The following is a 22,261-nucleotide window of genomic DNA, read 5'->3' as shown; positions in this document are numbered from 1 at the left end:
TGTTAAATCAGTTTTACTTAGTGTAAGAAAATGAAAGCAGAAGGAAAAGAAGAGTAACTGAATAGATTTGTACCTTAAGGTTACCCCTGTGTATAAGAATATGAATATAAGAATATGCATAATTCCTATCATACAATTTCCATCAAAAAAAAAAAAAAGAAGCTACCCCACAGGAAGTGTTCAGACCCACATGAAATCAGAATCCTTTTATTTCAGTTATTATGGATAGATTTAGGTACCTAAAATTAGACATATTTGATGTAATATAATTGTAATTATTTGATAATCCTAAGTATAGCAAGGAGATAAGGGAGATGAAAAGTCAGATCTAATGTATGATGACAGAACAGTATAGGAAATTTAGAGAGATTTTTTTCCTATATATCACTTAATCCATGACATGTCCTATTGAAAATGCTGAACGTTTAGCTAGCATTTTTGAGATAATGGCACTGAGTTGAATATGATTTTCACAAGAAGTAGTAATAGGAAGTATAGGAACATAGAGATGGAAGGGACTATCTAAATTTCTACATCCTCACAGTTATGGGCTACCATATACTAGATATGTAGTAAGAAAAGGGAAAAAAAAAAAAAAAGGTCTAGAGAAGTTTTACTCTAGATAGTACTACCCAGTTTCCAATACTGACTCAAAAACTTTAATTTTGCAGTAAAGACCAAAAGCAAGACCTCTAATGTTCCTTGGGGAAAAAGAAAAAAGGGGGGAAGAAGGGGAACAAGGGCACACCAATGGTCTGCTGAGGTCCCTGCAATAGGATGAAATATGTAGAAATTGTTTGCCGAATGTTCTAGGAATTAAAACATGTCCCACTTTACAAAGGAGAACAAAAGAAAGAAAGAAATTAACATAACTCAGAATCTAAATTATACAATGAGGGGAGAAAACATCCTTCCTGACCTGAGAACCTGCAGTAAGCCCTGAGGCAGAGAACATATACAGTATAAATGTAGAACAACCATATTACATCTTTTTCAAAAAGCCCTTTCCTTCCCAACTTGCACAAATGTCACTTTCCTAACAGGAACTGTCCCATTCAATTACACAATATTTTCTGTAAGCTTTTCAAGTTCTGTCTTAAAACAACTTTGGTTTATTGGCCTCATTACCTATTTGGAAGAACTTCCCAGTATCTCACTTCTCATATGGTCAGTAATTTTCCTCACCTTTCTAGGCTATGTTAAAATATAATCAATATATCAGTATTTGATGTCATGCCAACATCACTCTTTAGTTCAATCTCTTTCTTTTTTAGTATTTAACTAGAAATGCATTTGTAAGGAATCACATGCCCTTTCAATATCTATTTGGCTACGTATGCCTTTTTTAAAAAAAAAATCTCTCTTCTGTAGACACATTTGCCATGCCCTAATTACCCTACTTTCTTTCTGATCTTTAAGTTTCATTTTAAGATCTTCTTTGAAGGTATGACTAGAACCATGCATAATACAACAGGAACTCATGAAAAAGCACATCCTTTACAATAGTATTAATGCTTTCCCACCTATTAGGACAATCTTGCCTATTACATCATAGAATCGCATTTCTCTTTTGCCTTTATATCAGTACTTCTTTTATAATAGTGTGGTGGTTTATCCTCGGCTGGACGCCAAGTGTGCACCAAGCCGCTCTATCACTCCCATCCTCAGCAAGGCAGGCAGGGGAGAAAGTAAGATGGAAAAACAACCCCAAACTCGTGGGTCAAGATAAAGGCAGTTTAATGTAGCTAAAGCAAAAAGCCGCGCGTGGAAGCAAAGCAAAAAGCAAAAGATTATTCTCTACTTCCCATCAGCAGGTGATGTCCGGCCACTTCCTGGGAAGTAGGGCTTCAGTATGTGTACCCCTTACTCCGGAAGACAAACATTATAAAAAAAAAAAAAAAAACCACAATGAATGCCCCCGCCCTGTTCCTCCCCCTATCTCTCAGTTTCTTATTGCTGAGCAGACATCACATGGTATGGAATATCCCTTTGGTCAGTTTGGGTCAGCTGTCCTGGCTGTGTCCCCTCCCAAGATCTTGCCTACCCCCAGCCTGCTGCTGGTGGGGGGGAAAGAAATGTTGGAAAGACAGCCTTGATGTGTGCTGGCACTGCTCAGTAGCAGCCAAAACCCTGGTGTGTTATCAACACCTTGCTGGCTACCAATACACAGCACAGTGCTGTGAGGGGCTGCTGTGGGGAGAATAAACATCTCAGCCAGACCCAATAAAAATAGCAACATATACTCACTTGCTGATTGACCACTACCTTCAGATTTTTAGAATTTTGTATAAAATTGAATCTTTCCAGTTTATGGCAAAAGTTTTCATTCATGACTTTGTAGATTGCATTATTAAATTTCACACCATTCCTATCAGTCCAGGCCAAAAGAAAATAATACATAGATACACATGAATTATATTTATAAATATTAATGTGTTAAAATATTGACAGTAACATTAAATTTGTACATATTTATATAGTGTGTGTATATTTACATATATACATATCTCAACACACAGACACATATATAGATATATGTGTATGTCTGTATATGTGTATATATATACACACATGTATATATAGATATATATGTGTTATATACAAGTCATCTTGTCTGATTATCTGGTTCTCAGCAAGACTTCTAGTTTTGTATGGTCTACGAACTCTGTCCAGACCCACTTACCTTGTATCCTGAAATCAGTGCTAAGCATATTACAAAGGACAAACTCCACTAATGACTTCCATCCATTCAGATAACTCCCTTCTTAATATTATGTACTGTCCCCTTGTCTAAGCTTCTTGGAAATTTTAGACTTGCTTACTTCTGAACTTGCATTTCATGGGTTGATTGTTTCAGTACTACAGAACAGAAATTTTCTGGGCCAACTGCTTGTGCCACACAGTACCAGATAGGCTGATGATGTGATTTCTCTTGCCCTATTCCTACTTTCATTATGTATCAAAATTTACATGTGCAGTCTTACCAGAAACAGAAACAACTTTTCCAGTAGCTATTTAGTCCAGGCCTACTTTATTCTTAATGTCCACCCCATCCTTTAACATCCATTCCAATTCTGAAGTTCTCTTTTTATTACATGGCTTAAGAAGTTTTTATTATGTTTCAGTTTTCTGTGCAAATTTTGGTTTAACAAGGCTTCTGACCATTCTGTTTGGTTTTATACCTTCTAATTATTGATGCAGATTTCTTCTCGCTAATCGATATCTCTTTCCCATTCTTTATAGGTTTTGTACTTACCCTTAATAAGTTGCTTAAGGTTTTTACCTTCTGGGAATTCTTTTTCATCCCTGTTGTTTGTTCTATTTGTTTGTTTGTTTCTCCCCTCTTCCCCAATGTAAACATTCAATAGTGTTTGTATTTTTTTACATAAAGTAATATCATGCCTTATCTGAATTCTAATTCTGGTGCTCCTCACGCAAGACTACCTCACTAAACTTTTTTCTCAGTTTGCCTTTCAAAAATACTGGACAGCAGTTACAGATCCTCTACATCTTTCTGTCTTACAGCTTCACATGAAATGGAAAAGCTCAAAACCACCAGATTTAAGATTATGTTCTATCATCAGTCATTCCTGCAGATCCTATCATTCACTAAAACTGTGTCTAAGTTATCTTTGCCTCTTGCTTGCTCAGTGTCTGTTCCATAGAAGCAGCTATTCTCCATCATGTTCAAATTCATATCATCCCCAACATCATTGGTTGAATTTTTTTCTGGTATTTGCCCGTGAGCAAAATTGCACAATTTGCATAATCACACAATATCGATTTTTACTTTTTTCCCTATATTTATAGGCATTATTATCCAGATCAAATCTGTATCAGCAGATTCATAATAGATTGCATCCCCATGAAGTTTTTTTCCTACCCTTTTCTCAGTAATTTTCATTCAAGCAGACACTATCTCATCTTCACCCTCAAATTTAACATGTTTATTGCACTGTTGTTTAACAGCCTTTACTTCTTAACAGTTCTTAGTGCATTAACATGAAATTATTTCACCACCTTTTTTGTCTTTCCTAAACAGTGTGTACCCTTCAGTTCCAATATATTTCACTTATGACTTTGGTACCTCCATGTTCCTGTTTGCCCATACTGTCTGGTTCCACATGCTATATCAACTGTTCCTGCTACTCTTATTGATTGAAGTACTGTAGAAAGGGGGTAGACCTGTAAAGTTGCAAGTTCTTGTAGATATAATCCACGTATTCATCATATTCTTTTGTTTATCTATCTTTTCTGTTGTTCCATCCTCATTCACGTCCCTCTATTTGCATTCCATGTGAGGATTATACAAGTTACTTCCCACTTCCTCCTGAGAATTTCAGTTTAAAGGTTTTTAGGATCTCCTGGTTTAATGAAAGGCAGATGAAAGATAAATTAGCAAAAGGCAACACACTGTAGTAATAAAGCCCTCTTTATTTCTCATAAATTTAGCAGCATTTATTGTTTGATGTTCATGTGCTCAGGTTTATAATGACAGTTCTAGTTCAAATATTCAGATATAACTTTCCGCTGCAAAGAATACTTTCAGACTATGTAGACATCATTCAAATGGAGTCTAATTCCTTACTGATTTCAGTAAGGAATACAGAGCTGTGCCCTCTCATGCTAGTCATGCATATTGAAGTAAATAGTCTGCAAAACTCTACAGAACTTTAAGGTATTTTACTAAAAATATAATGTTAATCATAATAAGAATGAATGGTACAGCAGCATCATAGTTCTACACTAATAACTATTTAAACCTCGTGTGTGCTACTAAAATAATCTAGCAGTCTAACAACGTGGAAGTAAGATTTTATTAAATCGGATTTTCTATTCATTATACTTTTTAATATCTCATTAGCACAGGACCAGAATAATTGAACTGAAACATATGTACAATACTGACTTTTACATAATAGTTTTTAACAGGATTTCATGTTTATGAAATGTCAACTTTTCCAAAACGGTTTCATTGAAACAGTTAAGCTTAGCCTAGCTGCCAAGGTTATTTAAAATATCTTTCTCCTTATGAATAAAAAAGTATTTCTGTATGTCTAATTTCGTGTGTCAGAGAGAAAAATAGCATAGAAACACAGACGGATGCTATGACAGGCCTTAAAAATGCAAGCATATATGCATAAAATCCCATATATTCAAAATACAGAATTATTAATTCAAAACATAAATGTTTTTCAAAAATAGTGAGGTCCTAAGAAGCTTCTGTAAGACATCCCTATTTACTACCTGTGAATTCTTTTTATTCCACTATCATCATCTATTTAATCTGGAACATTAGAAAAGCTTTAAAGGGGCGGGGGGGCGAGGGGAGGCAGGGGCTGGGAGGGAAGTGGTTTGGTATTCTTTTCCTGACTAAAAGTAGTATCTTGGAACTCAATCTAAAGCCATTCAAAACCTTCCACTGAAGCAATTGGGTTTGCATCAAAACAGGAATGTCAGAGATTCTTTCATAATAGAAGTACTTTGTCCCACTGAGAAGCTTTCCAAAAGCTTCTACAAGGTCAGGGGTATTACCTGGTTTATATAAGAAAGTTGTCTTCCATCCAAACACCAGATCTTGCGTATTTCAGGCCTAGGGAAAGAGGATTTGAGTCACGCTCCTTTTACATTTCCAAAGAGAAGAATACACCTTTTGGGGAAGGCTGAGCATTAAGAAAAACACGGTTCTTTGCAATCATCCCAGGGTTTAGCATGTTGGGATGTTAAGATATGAGTTGACAGAGGTCTGTTGAAGATACAGATGTGATGAATTCATGTATCATATGCAGAGTATTCTTCCTTCTTCAGTGTTTAGACTCACACAGGAAAACCCATGAAGGCAGAACTATGTCTAGCATTACATTTGAGTTAAAGCTGGATTCCAACCTCTGTGCTGTGCACGTGTGATGTACTTCATGTGTTCCTGTATGCAAAACACCTATTTGATTTACATACTAAAACGTACACAGCACGTAACAGTAATGAATACACAAATGCGAACATGCACACACCTTTGCATGTATGAAATTAAATTACCTTTTACATTTTTTTGAAGATCAGCCAAATACGTAATTTCGTGGAAAATAAAAACCTAAACGTAAAAAAACATCACCACTGCCACAGCCAGCTTTGCACAGAAACCCCCACCATGTTCCGTATGCAAACGGAATAACGGCAGTTCTCCCAACCGGCAACAAAGAGAACGCAGCACACCGTCGCTTACTTCATCTCTCCCCGTCGCGGCCACCGTCGCCCCCCGGCAGGCCGGTCCCCCCGCGGTGCCGGTGCGCGGTCCCCTCCCAGCCCTGCGGGGCCGCCCGCGGCCGGGGCCAGCGCGCCCTGCGCGGGGCAGCGCGGCCCATCCGCCGCCCTGCGCTGCCACCTGCCGGCGGCGGGAGGCACCGCACCGCACCGCGGCGGCAGCCCGGAGCGCCCGGGAGCGCCGCCGGCACCGCGGCCTCCCCTGTGGCCTGGGGGAGCGGGCGGGCAGGGATGAAGGGCATCCTCAGAGCCGCTTAGTTGTTGCTGCTGCTGCACACACCCCCCCCGACCCCCTCCGCGCCCCGTGGCTGGGGTGGGCAGAGGGGAAAAGGTAAAAAAACCGACCCCGACACCCACCCCAGGTCCCCCGTTTCGGAGGCTGCGTGTAGCGAAACCCGCCGTTTCCTTTCAGCGCGACCACCCAATTCCCCACGGTCTCCGCAGCTGCGGTGGAGGCTCCCGTACAGCGAGCAGCAGCCGCGGCCGCCGTTCTACCGGCTCCCGCCGCCCGCTCCGCGCCGCTCCGCGCCGCCCAGCCATGGCCAGCGAGCGCTGCAGGGAGAGGACCGGGGCGGCTGCGCTGCCGTGCCGCTCCCTACCGCAGGCCGCCGGGCCCCGGGACGACGGCCCGGGGGTGTGGAGGAGAGCGGGAGCGGCGCCCGGGGCGGCGGCGGAGCGCGGCGAAAGTTGGCCCGTGCCGGGGAAAGTGTGAGTTCAGCACCGGGGTGCGTGGGGTGGGGGTGTGGCGGGGGCGGGAGCGCGGCGCTCGTATCGGCATGTGTGTGCCTGCGCGTGTGCGTGTGCGGTGTGTGACCGTGCGTGCGGGGTGCGCGGCGCCGAGCGGGGCCGGCCGCCCGCCGCGCCGTCAGCCGGGGACACCCGCCCCGCGGCCCCCTCCCTTCCGCCTCCCTCGCCGCCCCCCCGCCCTCCGCCGCCTCTCTCCTCCCTGCACCCCCCGCCCCACTCAGCCCCGCCGCCCCGCCCCCGCTCCCCTCCCACCGCCCCCCCCCCCTCGCTGCGCTCAGCGGCGGCGGGGAGAGCGCGGCGCTCCGCCGGCCGCCCCCGCCGTTAGGGCGCGCGCCGGAGTGCGCGTGCGGGGCACGCGCCCCCGCGGCTGCCCGGGCACGCGCGCGCGTGTGTGAGAGAGTGAGAGTGTGTGTGCGCGCGCGTGTATGTGCGTGTGTGTGTATGTGCATGTGCGTGTGTGTGTATGTGCATGTGCGTGTGCGTGTGTGTGTGCGCCCCTGTGCGAGCGCTGGTGTCTCGGCGCCGCCTGCGTGCGGGGGGTGTTTGTGTGCGTTCCGCACCGAGCCTCCCCGGCTGCTGCGATACTCGCCTCCGCCGCCGCCCCGGCGGCTCCGCGCAGCGCCCGCGTAGCGGGTAGGCATCTTCATGGGTTGCCACCATGCTTGGGCCCTGGAGATTTCGGGCGAAGTAAGTACCGGGGTTGACTTTTCTCGCGCTCTCTTTCTCTCTTTTCTTCCTCCCTTCCCCCCCCCCCCCCCCGCCCCTTCACCGCCGGGTCTTTCCTTGCTGTTGCTTTCCACCCCCAACGCCTCCCCGCTCCGTCCCCCCCCGCTCCGTCCCCCCCCCGCAAGCCATTTCTCCCAACTCTGGGTGCTGCTCAGTTGGGTGGCAGTGTCCGGCTGGGGCTGCTTGCTTGCTGCTGCTGTCGGCGGTACTGAAAGCTGCTTCGAGCCGGATATGCAGTGCGGTAATCTAAGGGTTGAACTCTTCGGGGAAAAAACCACACACACAAGAAAAATCCCGATGCAACCCCTTTCCTCTTCTCCCCTCCCCCCCGCCACCCCCCCTCTCCCCCCCCCCTCCAATCTGAACCTCTGTAGGGAGCTGGCGAACAGCAGCACGCAGTCATCACAGAGGGGTTTCCAGGGCGGGATTGCAACCTTGCATATAGCCAGCTACAACTTTATTTTCTTTACCTCCCATCCCCCCCCCCCTTTTTTTTTTTCAGGGAAAGGGAAAAAGGAGGAGGGAGGGAATATTGTATTTGCCTCCTTTACTAACCATAATTGAATTAAAGTTGTAAAATGCCTGCGAGTTTAACACTGACCGGGCAGGATTTCATTTTTTTTTTCCTCCGAAGAACTGTTGGTTAATGGATGAATGGATCTGATCGAGCTGAGAAAGAATATGCTAGATACATGCCTTTGAGTAAGATTTCTGCTGCCTTTATGCAGTGAAGCCTTTTGCTTTGAGTAATTCCAATCCAGTTGACGTCTGGTCAGAATTAGAGAGAGATTCGCCGAGACTTCCGATTTCTTGCTGCATGACTGCCTTTGCTGCAAGTGCTAGATTTGCAGCCTTGAACCTGATGCCACAGGAGATGTCTTGCAGTACTGAGACTTCCCATTTTTTAGGATGCATTCCTCCAAACCAGAGTTGTGTCATGAGGATGGGAGCTCTGAGGTGGACGATACAAAATGCAAGCCTGCTCCAAGATCCCAGCATTTAAGCCTGGATGATTTATTAGTCTTCTCCTACCGACACACACAATGCATTTATTTTCCCTATTCATATTGCTTTTAGACTAGCAGAAGTAGAAGAAAGCCACAAGGAGTCAGAAAGACTGCAAGAAGGAATGGAAATGGGATTTGTTTCCAGCTAGGTGAAATTTGGGTATGAAATTACTGACGTAGGTCAATGGTAGGGTTTCCCTTCCACCCCCCTTGGCTTTTAATCAGCCTGGGTGTCTTCTCCCCTAAAAGATGAAGAGTACTGACAGCCATTGCTGCTTATAATCAGTAACTCTGATGCTTGGAGTGTTGGCGATGAGATATTTCCATGAGACCTATTTAGATTTCTCCACTTCTACCAGGCTAGTTTTGCAGAACGTTGGGAATAAGCGGTATGTCAGATATGGCTGAGACTCCGAAGATGATCCGCATGTTTTACATTTTTCACAAATTTTGGGTGAGTGGTTAAAAAATTTCCTTTAAGTGTAAGAGTGAGTGTGTGTGTGTGGGTGTGTGTAAGAACTGAAGACCTCTGCTTGATAGTCAGCTCTGTTACATTGTATGTAACTCGGGGAGGGGGGTGATCAATTAAAATGATTTACTTGTGTAAAGATACAACATTTCTCTCACTGAAGAGAGCTGTTAAGTGCACTGAAGTAGGAGCTTGACATATTTAATCTCATTACTGAAGAATTCCTCCACAAAAGTCATCTGTGTGTGTGTCTGTGTGTGCATGTCTGTGTGGGTGGGTGTGTGCTTTGTAAATGTATAGATAGGAAAAAAAAAACCCATAAAAGAGTTTTAAGAAACGTGTGATGTGGAGAATGTGTCAGTATTCTCTCTGTTGAATTAAGCTGCTGTTTTCAGCACTGAGAATTTTTCTTTGGTTTCCTACCATGGCATTTCCACCACAGGTTAAAAATCAAGGTAGAAGGAGGGGAAGACCTTGGTGCGCTGTTCACTGGGGAGGTTCTGAAAGGAAGGGGGAGCTGGGTAATAGGGGAGGTGGGAAACCTCGTAAAATGGTGCTTCTTTTCTCTTAAATTAGAACTGTGAAACTGAACTGACAGCCATTTTATGTATACTTATGGGGCTGGTCATGAAAAAGAAATCCAAGGAAGCATTGAAATGCACCCCACATGAACAGAACCAGAACAATTCCTACTGTGACCTCACCTTTTTAAACACCGCAGGCATTTGACTCGCTAGGAGTTGCCTATCAACCTTTTAATCAATGCATGTCATCCAGTTTTCGAAAGTGTGGGAATTAGAAGTGACAGGAGTTTTTTTTTTGTTTGATTAACAATCCATTCTCTACCCCACTGAAGATATATAAACTTTGTGTCCATTTTAGATTTTATGGGGCTATGCTATTATGCTGCTTTCTTTTTTTTTCTCCTTATCCTTACAGGAAATAAAATGTACGCTTGCTGCTCTACAATAACTTTGGAACAGGACCTCAACAAAAAAATGCATATCTGGATGCTGCAGACGATCGCATTTGCTTTAACATCGCTAGTCCTTTCGTGGGCAGAAAGCATCGAGTATTATGGGGAAATCTGTGATAATGCGTGTCCTTGTGAGGAGAAGGACAGCATCTTAACAGTGAGCTGTGAAAACAGAGGGATCATCAGCCTTTTTGAGATCAGTCCACCAAGGTTCCCTGTCTACCACCTCTTGTTGTCTGGGAACCTTTTGAACAGGCTGTACCCGAATCAGTTTGTGAATTACACAGGGGCTTCGATTTTGCACCTGGGGAGCAATGACATACAAGATATCGAAACCGGGGCCTTTCATGGTCTGAGAGGTTTACGGAGGCTGCACCTGAACAATAACAAGCTGGAACTTTTACGGGATGACACTTTCCTTGGGCTAGAGAGTTTGGAATACCTACAGGTCGATTATAATTATATCAGCGTCATCGAACCCAATGCCTTCAGCAAACTGCATTTGCTGCAGGTGCTGATTCTCAATGATAACCTCCTCTCCAGTTTGCCCAACAACCTTTTCCGTTTTGTGCCCTTAACTCACCTGGACCTGAGGGGTAACCGGCTGAAGCTGTTGCCCTATGTGGGCCTTTTGCAGCACATGGATAAAGTGGTGGAGCTGCAGCTGGAGGAAAACCCCTGGAATTGCTCTTGTGAGTTGATTGCTCTAAAGGATTGGCTGGACAGTATCTCCTACTCTGCTCTGGTGGGAGATGTGGTTTGTGAAACCCCTTTCCGCTTACATGGTCGAGACTTGGATGAAGTCTCCAAGCAGGAGCTTTGCCCCAGGAGGCTCATCTCGGATTATGAAATGAGACCGCAGACACCATTGAGCACCACAGGGTATTTCCACACTACCCCGGCCTCAGTCAACTCCGTGGCCACTTCTTCTTCAGCTGTTTACAAATCCCCCTTGAAGCCCCCCAAAGGGACCCGCCAACCCAACAAGACGAGGGTGCGTCCCACCTCCCGCCTGCCCTCAAAAGACCTGGGATACAGCAACTATGGCCCCAGCATTGCCTACCAGACCAAATCTCCGGTGCCTTTGGAGTGCCCCACTGCCTGCACTTGCAACTTGCAGATTTCTGACCTGGGCCTCAACGTCAATTGTCAGGAGAGGAAGATTGAGAGCATTTCCGAACTGCAGCCCAAACCCTATAATCCTAAGAAGATGTATCTGACGGAAAACTACATTGCTCTGGTACGCAGGGCAGATTTTGTGGATGCCACCGGGCTGGATTTGCTGCATCTGGGCAATAATCGGATCTCGGTCATTCAGGACCGGGCTTTTGGGGATTTAACTAATTTGCGAAGGCTGTACCTGAACGGGAACCGGATCGAGCGGCTGAGCCCAGAGCTGTTCTATGGGCTGCAAAGCCTGCAGTACCTCTTCCTGCAGTACAACGTCATCCGGGAGATAGAGGCGGGCACCTTTGAACCTGTCCCCAACCTTCAGCTCTTGTTTTTGAACAACAATCTGCTGAGGTCTTTGCCGGGGAACATTTTTTCTGGTCTGTCTCTCTACAGGCTGAGCCTGCGGAGCAACCACTTCTCCTACCTGCCAGTGAGCGGGGTGCTGGACCAGCTGAAATCCCTGCTGCAGATCGACCTGCACGAGAACCCCTGGGACTGCACCTGCGACGTGGTGGGCATGAAGCTGTGGCTGGAGCAGCTCAACACCGGTGTCCTGGTGGACCAGGTTATCTGCGAGTCCCCGAAGAAGTTTGCCCAGAGCGACATGCGGGCCGTCCGGGCGGAGCTGCTGTGCCCCGACTACTCGGACATCGTCGTCTCCACGCCCACGCCGTCCCCGGGGCAGCTGCCGGCCAGGACCACCCCCTCCTCCTCCACCGTGCGCCTCAACGGCACGGCGGCGGCGGGCGGCTCTGCGCCCGCGGGAGGCGCCGGCGGCGGCAGCTCCTCGGTGCCGCTCTCGGTGCTGATCCTCAGCCTGCTGCTGGTCTTCATCATGTCCGTCTTCGTGGCGGCGGGGCTCTTCGTCCTGGTGATGAAGCGGCGCAAGAAGGGCCAGGGGGACCACGCCAGCGCCAACAACTCCGACGTGAGCTCCTTCAACATGCAGTACAGCGTCTACAGCGGCGGCCACCACCCCCACCATCACCACCCCCACCTCCAGCAGCACCCGTCCCACCGCGGCGGCGGCGGCGGGGGGGGCGGAGGGGGCGCGGCGCTGCCCAAAGTGAAGACCCCCGCCGGCCACGTCTACGAGTACATCCCGCACCCCCTGGGCCACATGTGCAAAAACCCCATCTACCGCTCCCGGGAGGGCAACGCGGGCGAGGATTACAAAGACCTCCACGAGCTCAAGGTCACCTACAGCAGCCACCCCCTGCAACCCGGGGGGGGCGCGCCGCCGCCCCCACCGCCGCCGCCGGCGCCCGGCGGGGAGGACGCGCCCGTGCGCAGCCCCGCGTACAGCGTGAGCACCATCGAGCCGCGGGAGGAGCTGCTCTCCCCGGTGCAAGACGCCGATCGCTTTTACAGGGGCATTTTGGAGCCCGAGAAACACTCCTCCTCCTCCACGCTGGGCACACCCGGCTCCACCCTCCCCGACTACCCCAAGCTCCCCGCCGCCTACACCTACTCCCCCAACTATGACCTTAGGCGTGCCCACCAGTACTTGCACCCGGGGCCGGGGGACGGCAGGCTCCGGGAGACTGTGCTCTACAGTCCCCCGAGTACTGTCTATGTAGAGCCCAACAGGAACGAGTACCTGGAGCTAAAAGCAAAACTAAACGCAGAGCCGGACTACCTCGAAGTGCTGGAAAAACAGACCACATTCAGCCAGTTCTGAGAAACAGCCCCCCCAGCCCCTCCCCCGCCAGCCACAGCAGCTCCTTCTCTAGAGTATTTGTATTTAACAACCACACGCAAAACAAAGAAACGTAAATGCTGACCTCCCCCCCCCGCCCCCCTCCTTTTTTTGCCCCTTTAATTCATTTTATTGTAGGGTGAAGTGCCTTGGCACAGGATTTTTCAGCTTCGGGGAATGATTCTGAAAGGGTGTGCTGTTTATTTTATTTTCAGGGTTTTTTTTTCTTTTTTTTTCTTTTACTGTGTTTGGAAGTAGGAAACCACCTATTGTGTAAATTGGGCACAACACTGGCATCCTGCGTGTGTCCATGTGTGCTTGGGGAAGGTGGCAGGAGGGTCTTGTCAGGTCATATTCAGGTTACAAGTACAAAAGTCATGGTCACTTTTTTTTTTTTTTTGTACAGACATTGTTTAATCTTGTTTTCTTTCTGATTGAAGAGTACAGCGCACATTTTCCCCTTTTAGCCATGGGTGAGTCTAAATGGCTTTTATGGAGAGATTAGCACACCCCGACTTTAATACAAGGTTTCCTTTTTTTAAGGATGTGTTTGTATGCTTTCTGGACTTTTGAATTAAAAAATATATTATGATCTTTAAAAGGATCACTGTAGATGTGGACAAATCATTAAAGAGTGCAGAGATATATGATCCATAACTGGTTAGTGAAAATAACTTATTGATGAAATATAAAAAAATATTTTATTGTAGCACCTATTTTTATATGCACATTAGCATTTCTCTTTCCTTCACTATTTTAGGGCCTAATCCTGAAAATTCTTACTCACTTGAGTATCCCTTCTTGTGAAAGAAGTCCCAGCTTCGGCCTTCATCCTGCAGGCACTTAGGAACAACTTTATGAACAACTTTACCCATGCGTGTAGTCCCATAGACTCACTCATTGAGCAAAGTTGGTCAAACGCCCAAAAGATTAGGATAGAGGATGCAGAACTATTCTTACGAGTAAAACTACTGGGATGTTTAAGTGTTTCTTCTTTTTCCAGGATGGGGTCCAAAGTCTGCAGATGGCTTTAAAGTGTTGCACTACATTGAGAGCTTTTTTCCCAAAGCTGATGTAGTATCAGAAGGACCTTTTAAATCATTACAGATAATGCCAATTATGACCAAATCTTAACAGACAATCTAAGACATAAAATCTGATCACAATAGAAAAAAATCATGTTTCTCTATTTAAAAATGTACCTTTTAGCAACCTCCTGCTCAGGCATCTGGTTGGGCAAACTAGTGAGGGACATGTAGAAGGCATTCATTTTAGCAGGAAAAAAAAGTGTTTCATTTTCGATTTGTCAGGGTTTTTTTCTTTTTTTCCTTTTTTATAATTAACCAAAATATGATTTTACAACTGTTGTAGCCGGTTTCTGATTGTTTAGTCAAGTACAATTGCACTTGTACAGATCCACGTGTTTACTGGCATCCTGAAAGACCAAATGATGGACTGTACACATTTATATACAATGTCTTTACCCCTTTGGGCAGTAGGCAATGGCAAGGATATTCATAAACACAGCGTCACTGTAAGATGGGACAACTGATGTCTCATATGTATCCCAGCACATGTGATTTTTTAATAGTTTCTGAATAAACACTTGATAAATATTTCAAATGTAAGATCATGAAGTAATGAGTATCTGAAGTTTAAAATTTCTTGCCAAAGTCGTCTGTTTGTACGTTGGATTCTCTTTACTAGCAATTATGGCTCATCAGAAAGAGCTAACATTTTTAGGCAAAACATAATGTGTTCTCTGTTTCCAAAACATGACATATGGTAATTACCAGCATACATAACATGGGTCAGAGAGCAACACAGGGATACGTGTTTCACCAACATATTCAATAGGATAGTTTTATATTTACGTTTTGTTTCCTTACTGAAATGGTCTTTAATATATGGAACAGGGTAAGTGATATTTTACATGTGGTTTTGTCTTTCTTCATTAGGTTATCAAGTTTGGTATTGTTTGCAGAGTTGCTCACTAGTACATTTTTTATTGCAAAAGGGCTCTGTTCTGTTCTGCTTTTCCTATCCATGTACAATCTGTCACTTTCTACAAAAACAAAGCTATATAACTGGTCTGTTGGAATTCAAGATAAATGTTTTGTTGGCATGTGTTCTTCCCTCTATGCCACCCACACTGAGTAAAAGCAAAAGAAAAAAAAAAGCATGACTGTATTTAGCTGGAACAGCTTAGTAAGCGGAGTGTTATTTCAGTTTGAAATGCAGATATGAGGAGTGTTCTTTTGTCACAAGAGACACAACACGTGGCTATTCTGTGCACTGCTCGCGATCTCCCGCGGACTTCCCATTGACACTTGTGAGAGATGTGAATGTTGCCGCCTGAGGTGCAGTTTTGGAGCCCTAATTTTGAATTACTGCCTTTATAACTATTGCTGAAGCCAGTGGCCTGGTTCTCCTTCCATTTAAACTCAGTAGAGGCACACTGTTGTTAAATGGGTATAAGTAAGAAAATTTTCAGCCTCACTGGCTTTGTCATTCACTGAGAGAAAGGCTAACTCAGTAAGGATTGAAAGAGAAGATCCTGCAAACTATGTGTCTGTACATGTGTATATATTTTTTTTTTTTTCTGTGTGATTCTAAACTCATAAACAGGAGTTTGCAAAGGTGTCAATACAAATGTAGGATCAGGTGCTTAATGTGGAAGGTACGTTTTACATGGCATTCTGCCACAAAGAGGCAGCATCCACAAATGAGTAAATGAGCAGGAATTGCTTGGATTTGTAAGAAAAAGCTCATAGAAATGCCTCGGCAGTCTGTTTATGCTTACATTCTGATGCTGCCATTTCTGAGGCCAGTAGTATCTCTGTTTCCATGTTTTCTACGTGCACTTAATAACTAGTAATGAAGAATTTTTCTAATGGACCACACTGAAATCGGAACAATTAATTTCAATCTCTTCAACTTCTCATCTTCAGTAGAAAAAATATATTATCGGTTCCATTATTGGAGAAAAAAATTAAATGGCATTAATTACCTTCAGAAAGTGCATTCTATGAAGATAAATCCTTAAAAAAGCATAGAGTGCAAAATAATATTCTTTAGTCCATAATCATCCTGAAACACACCTGAAAGGGCTATTTGTGAATGAGAACTTTAATGGAAGTAGGATTTCCCAGTTAGTGACTACAATGATCTATCATCTGTGGAAAATTATAGTAAGAAAAAGTAGATGGGAATATGACTTCACAAAGGGAGATGTGCTTCTGATTTTAAAACAGGGTAATTTGTTTAAAGAAAAAATGTTTGTATAAGAATATGACCTTTGCTTTGTTAGCAAGATCAGTGAAACGTTCTACATAATGACATGCTGAGTTAGTGCTGGCCAAAGGGGTAAAAGTGTAAGAAGAAAAAAAAAAAATCCCTATTTTGAGAATTCTGAATATTATTTTAGCTTGTTTTAGGTTGGTTATCAGACTGGTTTAGGTTGGTTATTAAAGTGATTTCCCCCCCCCTCTTTTTTTTTTCTTTAGTCTTTTGACAAGTAATATTGAGCTTGTTGAATCGCTCGTATGGCCTCACATTTTATTTCAAAAGTGCATGAAATTCTGTGATAAGAGAGGAAAAAAGGTGGAAGAGAATCCTAATTTCTCAATGTAATTACTAGAATCAAAACATGGATTGTGATAATACAGAACATTTATTCTTATGAAGTAAAAGAAACATTCTTTGTACTTTCTTTTCTCATATTGTGCCAATTTAATGTCCTAAATACTAATGGTCAGTTTTGGGGTGAGATACCTTTCTCTCTCTCTCTCCCTTTTTCTTTTCTTTTCTTTTCTTTTCTTTTCTTTTCTTTTCTTTTCTTTTCTTTTCTTTTCTTTTCTTTTCTTTTCTTTTCTTTTCTTTTCTTTTCTTTTCTTTTCTTTTCTTTTCTTTTCTTTTCTTTTCTTTTCTCTTTTCTTTTCTTTTCTTTTCTTTTCTCTTTTCTTTTCTCTTTTCTTTTCTTTTCTTTTCTTTTCTTTTCTTTTCTTTTCTTTTCTTTTCTTTTCTTTTCTTTTTTTTCTTTTCTTTTCTTTTCTTTTCTTTTCTTTTCTTTTCTTTTCTTTTCTTTTCTTTTCTTTTCTTTTCTTTTCTTTTCTTTTCTTTTCTTTTCTTTTTCTTTTTTCTTTTTCTTTTTCTTTTATTTTTTCTTTTTTTTTTCCTTTCCTTTCCTTTCCTTTCCTTTCCTTTCCTTTCCTTTCCTTTCCTTTCCTTTCCTTTCCTTTCCTTTCCTTTCCTTTCCTTTCCTGTCCTCTTTCTCTTTCTCTTTCTCTTTCTCTTTCTCTTTCTCTTTCTCTTTCTCTTTCTCTTTCTCCTTCTCCTTCTCCTTCTCCTTCTCCTTCTCCTTCTCCTTCTCCTTCTCCTTTCATCTCATCATCTCATCTTTTCTACATAATTTACTCCCATCTTTGATCAAATGAGCTGAATTTCAACTGGTTAATCTCAGAAGATATCCCCTGTAATTTCTAGACATTCTTACACACTACTTGAAGCACCAGATGCTATGTCAGTCCCATCATCAATTAAAAGTGTGACATAAATGCAGCTTCCACTTTTATACTTCTAGAGCCCAAATTCTCACTTTTTTTTTTTTAGATTTACCTCCCATTATTTGTAAAAAATGTTCGGTTGATTCTGTATACTGTAGTATTTCATTTCTGAATGTTTTCCTATGTTTTAATTTTTTATAAAGCTTATAGCTAATTCTTAGGAGTATTCCTTTTAGGAAACCATATTAGATATGGTGGTACCTTTTCTCATATCACATAATAATTCAATTCTTAAAGTAATATAACAAAATTAATGGTACAATACAATAAAAAATGAGCCTCTGACCCATGGAAAACACAATTGAGAAAATATGGAAAGGCAGGAATAGCTAATCGTGGTTGTTGGTAAAATATGAAGGTAACATCCTGGTTCTGTAGGTTGTTTAGACTTTTATTTAGCTGGAGCTAAAATGTCTAACCAGTGTGTTGTGTGTTTCTTACAGAAACTTAAGAGTCTGCTTAATGCATATGGTTCCCTCTCAGGGGGCAGAGTCCATTCGGGCACTACATCCTGAAGGACAGGGTGAACAAGAGCTCCTTCATTTTTAGAGGGCAGGTTCTTTATATTGCTCGGTGTCTCCAGGGAACCTGAATAGCCTTTCATGTGGTTAAAGACTGGCATACTGAAATGCAGCATCTCCAAAACAGCCTCTAGAGAAGGGGGCCAAAATCTTTGGTTGTCTTATGTAGAATTGAGAATGCTATTGGCACCACTGGCGTTAAACAAGAAAAATGGGGAGAGAAGAAAGGGTGAATGGCAGATACAATTCCATAGCTGTCAGCCTTCAAGTGCTCTTCACATTCCTATTGATTATTTGATTGTAGGAAACTTGTACCTCCTTTCTGCAGCATCCATTTGCTCTGGAAAATGTAGAACCTCAAGCTGAGGAGTGACAAGAGGATGGAGGAGTAGACGAGTGAGACGGTTCTGTGAGAGGGGTGGGCAGGATAGCAGCGCTCTGAACGGGGCGGCCGTACTGCTTGTTCATTTACACCATTTACACCAACCCTGCTAAGCAGCTTCGCAGTGTGCGCTGACGAAATGAGAGCACGTAGATGTCCTTGCAGTCCAGCAATACTGTCCTACAGATTTGTGTTTATCCATCTATGTATAAATACTATCCTAATATAAATATCACAAGTCTTTACAATTTATATTGCTTTTTTCTGTTCATTATTCAGCTACATTTCAGAGTAACTAGCAGTATAATAATACTCCAGAAATACTAAGCACAGTTATGCTTTAGAATAATTGTTTATTCTTAAAACACTGAACAGAACAGAGTTAGGAAACAAAAGAGGACATTTAGGTGCTAGGAACCAGAGGCATTTAGTTAATTGAATATACAAAGAAATAAAGTGTAATGAAGTTTGTAATTAAATGGTTATCAAATTAACTATTTAACTTACAGCTAATGGGCCACATTTTGCTTCTAGTTGTGTAAGTACAAAACTGGATTCAATTGACTTAAGGAAGTTACAAAACATTTACCTTGCTCTTACGAGTTTGGCTTTTTGTCATTGAAATAAGCCATTCTCTTAGCATTTCTGTTTTGTAATGTGAAAAATTTGAATATAGTAATAATAAACGCTTGTAGTTCTGCTCTGTACCTCCAAAATGAATTACATCTATTTCCAATCTGCTGACAAATTAACTGAACATTAATGTAGTATAGCACTGTAAAATTTATCTCAGAACCATATTGTGCTGATCATATGGGAAGTTTAGTTCACATCCACATACACAGATGTGGTTCCTCAGAGTGATGGGCCATATGAACTGATAACATACCTTTAATTCTGTGGGCTTGGTCCTGAAACCTTGAATTAGATGAAATAATTATCGATAAAAACTGCTCCCTTTGTGGTGTTTTTGCCATGGAAGATGCAACCACTTTCACTACAATTTTTGCAGCCTCATATTTACAGTATTTTTAAACTTTGCAGAAAACTATAGACCATGTCAATTTTTATTTTTTTTTCTGTTTGGACGCATGATTACTATTGTATATCATGACATGGTTCTGGGTGACCTTCCAAAAATATCTCTAGAGCGGGATAAGATAAAAAGTTAAAAAAAAATTGTCTAGTTCAATATTTCATGTAATAAAACATTTTCTTCTCATGATTTCAACAGTATATCTGATTTTGTGAACATTAGATTATCAATACCTTCTGGTAATTTTGTACCAATACTGTGGCAAAAAGTTTATATTTCTATTTGGGAAAGGGGACAAAGTGTGAAACTGCTGTTGTCGGCGACATCATATCAACTTTATTGAACAATACTTTTAAATAAAAGTACTGACTAACTTAGATTCTTAAAACTTGAAAGGTGACAATCTAGTACAGTTTTCTAATTTCTGAAAACAGAGTTTAATTAGCAAATAGATTAACATTTTAACCATCTGTATTTTTTTACCATCTGTATTTTAAAAAATAAATATATATATGTGTGTTTGTATATATATGGAAGTGTATGTGTACATATATATGTATAGGTATGCATATATATATATTTATGCATACACTTGTATTTAGCTATATTTCTTTAATTTACATTGTCTTTACTATGATGTAATAATATTTGCATGTGTCTTTTGAAAGCTTTTAGGCCTGGAATGAAGCAAAAGTGCTTCATATAGCATATGAAGCATATGAATGCTGTATCTAGAGTAACCAAAAAGTCACTCCAGTCCTACAAGACTTCAGCTTGTCTAACATAGTAATACAAATGTTGGTTTGGGGTTGCTAGGAATAAAAGTTTGCAACTGGCTGAATATAGATTGAGGGACATTAATACTGCTGCACCTTAAAACTCTACCTTTTACATTGAAGTAGTACCACATAACAGGAGTGGCCTGAATTTCACTTTGCTGTAACTTCATTACAGTAGCAATTAGTTTGTCCAGTCAAATGGATACCAAAAGTATTTATGAACATGAAAACAATTCTTACAAAGCTCTCGCTGTTAGATATCTGAATTTAGTTTTAAAATAATAAATTCATAAGTGTAATAGATTATGCAGTAATTATTACATGACAAAGATTTGTTCTCTTTCTAAATACAGAACTTACTTAGGTGAACTATTCAGTTTTTTAGTGACAACTTTAATAAAGCTGGTAGTCCCAGTGGCAGTTGCTTTCTGCTAAAATTAAAGCAGGGTTGTTCACAGTATTGATACTCTTCAGCTATGATACAGTTTTATCATTGTAAATTCTATTTTAAAATGTATAAAATTAAACATTTTAAATGCATTTTCAGGTTGGCAGTTTATTAAGTTGAATCAAATATGTCATTGCATTTATCTAAAATTTTTTAGTTATCCAATTTTAAATAGTTTTCACATAATTCTTCTTTGACTCATTCATAGAATTATTTATAAGTGACATCATGATGTGGTTACATGAGTTCATGTGTAGCTACATAGCGTACTGCCCATTCAGTTAGATTTTATCTGATAATTTATAGCAAACCCAAAAGTATAGGTTACAGTGTGTTTCACATTAAGCTCAAAATTCAAGAATATGTACATTTTTCTGTTTTCAAATTTATAAGAAATGCCTACATGAAGATCAAATAACTTGAACCGTATACTTGCAAAGAATGAATATTCTGCTGAATCATTTCATCTCAAGTATAAATATCTTCCTTTAGTGATGATGAAAAGTGCATCAAAGGAAAAATTGGCTAAGCAGTATATTTTATGCTTTTGAAGAGAATGAAAATTCTCCCATTGATTTTATTTTTTTGCAAGTGTGGAATGTCTTTACAGTTTGTCTTATGTTTTTGTCTCTTCCTGTTAGAGACTGTTTATTAGCTTACCGTGCATAGGGAAAATACCTGCTGCATAGGCGTTTCAGATCGCACTTGGTTCTAACATCTCTATCAGTTATAACTTTGGCTGTTTCTAAAGGTTGTTTTCTTTCTCCAGTGATTAAATTATGCTTGGTCTTTTAAGGGTGGATATTTTTAGTTTGTTTCAATCCAAAGACAGCATGCAATGTAGTCAATAGTCGTTGTGGAAATGATTTAAAAATAGTATATATTGATGGGTTCATAAAGTTTATAACATTAATGTTTAAAAACATTCTAACTCTTTAAAACAGAGTTAACAGTTACACATTTTCTATTTTAATTTTGTTTCCTTGTCCTATTCTTGTTTTCCTACTCATTACTGAATCAAACTGTTTGCCTTTGTTTTGAAGCCTGCTTTCTATTTTATTTTAAGTACAGAGCACAATTGTCTGCAGAGGGATCTAAGCTGTTAATTCTTAAGTGTGTATATTTTCTGTTAAAGAAAAATATTGTACTATTTTAGATAGCTATTGATTTTTTAAGCAGAATCACATGGTGTACATTTCCCCCCTCCTTCTCTCTCAATTCTTACACTGTGAGTCAGTGAAGAAGCATAAGTGTTTGCTTTTGTAGCTCTGATAGCTGGAGTAAGACCTTAAGCAAAATCCTCATCAATGTCAAAGGAAATTATGTTTTAGGTAGGGATTTATAATTTTTTTTTAATTCCATCTATAAGCATCATTAGTGTAAATCTATAACATGAATACATACATGCATAAACATATATTTATATTTATGTCCGGGGCACCAGACAGTGCAGAATGAAGTTTGCGGGTTTT

At 41.7% G+C, this 22,261-nt stretch overlaps 1 protein-coding gene and 1 long non-coding RNA gene across 4 annotated transcripts; one reads left to right on the top strand and one right to left on the bottom strand.

The window, feature by feature from the left end:
* Window positions 1-2,808: 2,808 nt before the first annotated feature.
* On the bottom strand, window positions 2,809-6,325 carry LOC129201835 (uncharacterized). Its single transcript, XR_008575507.1, has 3 exons — window positions 6,224-6,325; window positions 5,536-5,593; window positions 2,809-4,364 (listed from the first exon to the last, which is right to left on the bottom strand). It is a non-coding gene; the product is annotated as an uncharacterized LOC129201835 (long non-coding RNA).
* A 313-nt stretch (window positions 6,326-6,638) lies between these two features.
* Window positions 6,639-14,672, top strand: SLITRK5 (SLIT and NTRK like family member 5). 3 transcript variants are annotated; one of them, XM_054813632.1, is made up of 3 exons: window positions 6,639-6,969; window positions 9,101-9,195; window positions 10,150-14,672. In XM_054813632.1, the coding sequence occupies exon 3, from the start codon at window positions 10,158-10,160 to the stop codon at window positions 13,038-13,040; it is 2,883 nt and encodes a 960-aa protein (XP_054669607.1). In that variant the 5' UTR covers window positions 6,639-6,969; window positions 9,101-9,195; window positions 10,150-10,157; the 3' UTR covers window positions 13,041-14,672. The 3 variants fall into 3 exon arrangements, with proteins under 3 accessions (XP_054669607.1, XP_054669605.1, XP_054669606.1); XM_054813631.1 differs by lacking the exon at window positions 6,639-6,969 and adding an exon at window positions 7,575-7,695; XM_054813630.1 differs by lacking the exons at window positions 6,639-6,969; window positions 9,101-9,195 and adding an exon at window positions 7,347-7,695.
* The last annotated feature ends 7,589 nt before the right edge of the window (window positions 14,673-22,261 follow it).

This window comes from Grus americana, chromosome 1 (assembly GCF_028858705.1).
Source record: "Grus americana isolate bGruAme1 chromosome 1, bGruAme1.mat, whole genome shotgun sequence".
In the NCBI taxonomy this organism is placed as follows: Eukaryota; Metazoa; Chordata; class Aves; order Gruiformes; family Gruidae; genus Grus; species Grus americana.
This window is presented reverse-complemented; position numbering and strand designations above follow the sequence as displayed.